The sequence below is a fragment of the Notothenia coriiceps genome, unplaced genomic scaffold, assembly GCF_000735185.1.
Source record: "Notothenia coriiceps isolate Sejong01 unplaced genomic scaffold, NC01 NC01_scaffold00021425, whole genome shotgun sequence".
NCBI lineage: Eukaryota > Metazoa > Chordata > Actinopteri > Perciformes > Nototheniidae > Notothenia > Notothenia coriiceps.
In genome coordinates, this window is record NW_011354126.1 from 1 (window position 1) to 3,480 (window position 3,480).

The window sequence follows — 3,480 nt, forward strand, 5'->3', positions numbered from 1 at the left end:
TCTGGAACAAACTGCCCGAATCATGCACGTCCGCAGAAACTCTTACTATTTTCAAATCGAGACTGAAAACATATATTTTTGCTGCTGCTTTTAATTGAACTGCTTTTAATTGAACTGCTCATATTCGCACTGCAGTTTGCTTTTTATTCATGTATTGTATAACTGCTGTGTTTATCTTATCTTTGCCTGTTATAAAATGCCATTATATAATGTGTTTTTACTGTATTTATTCTTAAATGTCTTTTATTTTATTTTGTAAAGCACTTTGAAATGTGGCGTACTGAAAGGTGCTATATAAATAAACTTGCATTGCCTTGCCTTCCTGATAATAATTTCAGCCATTCAGGGTTTTACAAAACTAGAGGACAGGAAACCACACTGACCACTGGGGCACTGTTATCAACCCCAGCCCCAAAAAGCACAAGGGCTCAAATCCATGTTTTGGTACTGATTAATTTACCAACATGTGGGATCTAATACTCAAATAATAGCAGCAATAGAGTTTATAAAGAAAATGTTCCAGTGACCCCCTCTGGTTGCTAACAGACATTACATTTGTAATCTCCTGGCATTGTCATAAATCAGATATCCATTGTGCAGAGGGCAAATTGGCCAACTACAGAGTTTAAAACCAAATTGTTATGCTCTGCCTACATTACATTTGATATAACTGAAAATACAGTTGCAGAGTGTATTCAAAATATGCATATTAACATGTTATATAAAACGCAATACACATTATTTGATGTCTTTTTAGCTTTTCTATTTTTTAGAGAAATTTGTTCACTGTGTCTCCTTCACCCACTTCACTCACCAACATTCTATGTCACCTGGCAGTTATTGAAATTTGACAGATATAAACCTTTATTGATGAGGTCAGATTACCTGATAAACTCTACTCAACTAACTGAAAGATTGACTTTTGTTTGGCTCAAGACAACTTTGAGGTTGCCAAGTGCAGAATTTGAGTCGAGTAAATTGTATTTTTACTTTACTAGAATGAAATATGTTTTTTTCATTTAAAGAAATTGCAACCATCTTAATGATTTTAACTTGTAGTAATTGTTTATGCATGCATTCTGGTTTATAGGCATAACAAGTGGCAATAATGGCAATCAGGAAAATTAAGAATTGTTTGACACATTATTATTTATTTAAATGTTTTTTCACATGACCATCAAACACAAATACAGATTGCAGTATGCAGCATTGTTACATGTACTATCAATAATATATGCTCACCCCCATTTTCTGTCCATTTCTAAATAAAACTAAACATTATTTTTATGCTTTATTTAAAAAAAACTGTCAAATTTATGTTTAGGCTTTTTAGCTTAGCTCATTAAGCTAATTGTGAAGGTTGAGTCAAATAATTATCTCAAGTTTTCTACCCTCAACTCTTACATAAGAGCTGTATTGAGCAGGAGCCTGCTCCAGATAGTCAGTAACAGCAAAGTAATATTGATTCACTACAGTTCTAAACACATCCAGAATGTAATTTATGGTCTTATTCATAGACCAATTGTCTAGTGCTGTGTTTGCAAACTTGGTTATGGTTGCCATCAAGTTTAAGTAACTCTCATAAAAAGCATTAATGTAAAAAGCAATGGCATCAGATTGAGCTTTGTCAATAAATAAAGTATTTTCTAGCTGTGCAACAGTGTTTTTAAAGAGGATGGACACCTCGCTCAGATGTGGGGCATGGTTGTTTGCAATGTTGTGGGCCTCCTCAGTATAGTAAATAATACTATTCTTTAGCTGAGCAGAATGTTTGAGCAGTTGGTGTTTTTCAGCAAAGCTGGAAAAACAAGAGGCTATGGCAGGAATTCTTTCTTTTAGTCCACTGAGCATGATGTCTGGCGTCTCCATGTTAAAGATCATCTTCACATTCCTTTTGTTGGCTTCCTTGGCAGAAGCTCTGATGGCGAAAAAATCGACATCCTTCGCAGGATCAGACTGTTTAACAAAATAAAACATTAGAAAAAATGTGATGTAACACTCTTGATCATTGTACATTTGTAAAGAAAATATCAGTATGAGCTCCTTACAGCATAACGGCCATAAATCCTGGAATTCATCTGAAGTGGGCTCCGACCATGAAGCTGAAGACCCAGAAAGCCGGTAGATGGGATAGAAATTGTGGCACTAATTCCATCTTTGCGCACAGTGTAACGTAGATTTACGTCAGTGAAGGCAGGGCTGTTAATGTCCGCATTCAGGGTAAGACGCGAGTCGCTGTAGAGACAGACAGGAATGTGTCACTTTTCTAGAGTAAAGAAGGCAACTTTATCCAAGAAATATAACTATTTAATAGGAAATAATAACGAGTATAGTTGATAATATGGTCTCTTCTTGGGATACAGGTGAAAATGTACTTGATTCCAACTTACAACTTTAAATTCCCAAACATATTTCACACAATGTTTATTTATACTGTTACCTCGATGTATGGGAAATAATGTGTTGAATGTCCATGCTCAGATCTGTGTGGGTGAAAACTGCCTTCCCAGTAAGGCTTACGCCAGCATGTTCCAAGTTGATGGTAATGGAAGCTGTTGAAGCAAATTGATTGCATAAAAAAATAATCATGATGTTTCTTTTAGGATGTAAAAGTAGAATTTATATATTACAAAAAAACCACAACAACTTACAGTCCAGGTCATACTCCAAGAAGACAACTGGAGAGGTGGAAGAAGACCTAAAGTTGACTTTGAAGACAGGAGCACTGCCCTCTACTTCAGCTGCAACGTTTGTGGTGTACAGCGGGCTGACAAACTTGCCATTGATGAAGATCTTCTGCTTGGCACCTGTCACATCAGTAACAGCCTTCTCAAAGAAGGAGAACATCCCCAGGCTACTCGGCTGAGATATTTCAATCTCCATATCAGCAGCCAAGGAAGAGGTTGGTGCAAAGTCAATATTTGCATTGACATCATGCTTCCCGTTGGTGTTGAAATTGAATAAGTGTGCCTCATTGTTGCCACTATACTTTAATGCTGCATAAACACGGCTAAGTGATGCCTCAACAGCAAGATTCTCATTTACATCCATGGCAATGACTTTGGTGGTAGCTTGGTTAAGTTTGGCATCAGCAATAATCTTGGAGGTGGAGCGTAAGCCATCATTATTCAAATACAAATTGAAGTCATTATCCAGACCTCCTAAAAATGAATTGTCTTCAAGCATTGTACTATCGATGTTGGCCTTGGTTGATGATTCCATGGAAACAAACTCAAAGCTTCCCTCCAGCTTCAGACTATGGTCTAACTCTGCCTTTCCAACAGCCTTGATCAGAGGGAGGTTGATATCACCTGTCATCCTGAAGGTGGAGACAGCATTAGCATTGGTTTTGGTGTCTGCAACCAAATGTTGGTTTGCCTCAAGGTTGAGTATTGGCAGGGCAATCTTTGCAACAGTAGACACAGAGACAGCTGTTTCAAAAGTCTCAGTACTCATGCTGATGGTGCTGTCATGGGTGCC

General features: G+C 37.3%; 1 protein-coding gene across 1 annotated transcript; it reads right to left on the reverse strand.

Annotated features, from left to right (window-relative positions):
- Positions 1-1,748: 1,748 nt before the first annotated feature.
- On the reverse strand, positions 1,749-3,474 carry LOC104953274 (uncharacterized; the record flags this gene model as incomplete). The annotated part of the gene is made up of 4 exons (XM_010780198.1): positions 1,749-1,956; positions 2,049-2,235; positions 2,441-2,552; positions 2,652-3,474. Coding segments are annotated over 4 exons (1,330 nt in total), but the record flags the coding sequence as incomplete, so codon positions are not given.
- Positions 3,475-3,480: the final 6 nt, after the last annotated feature.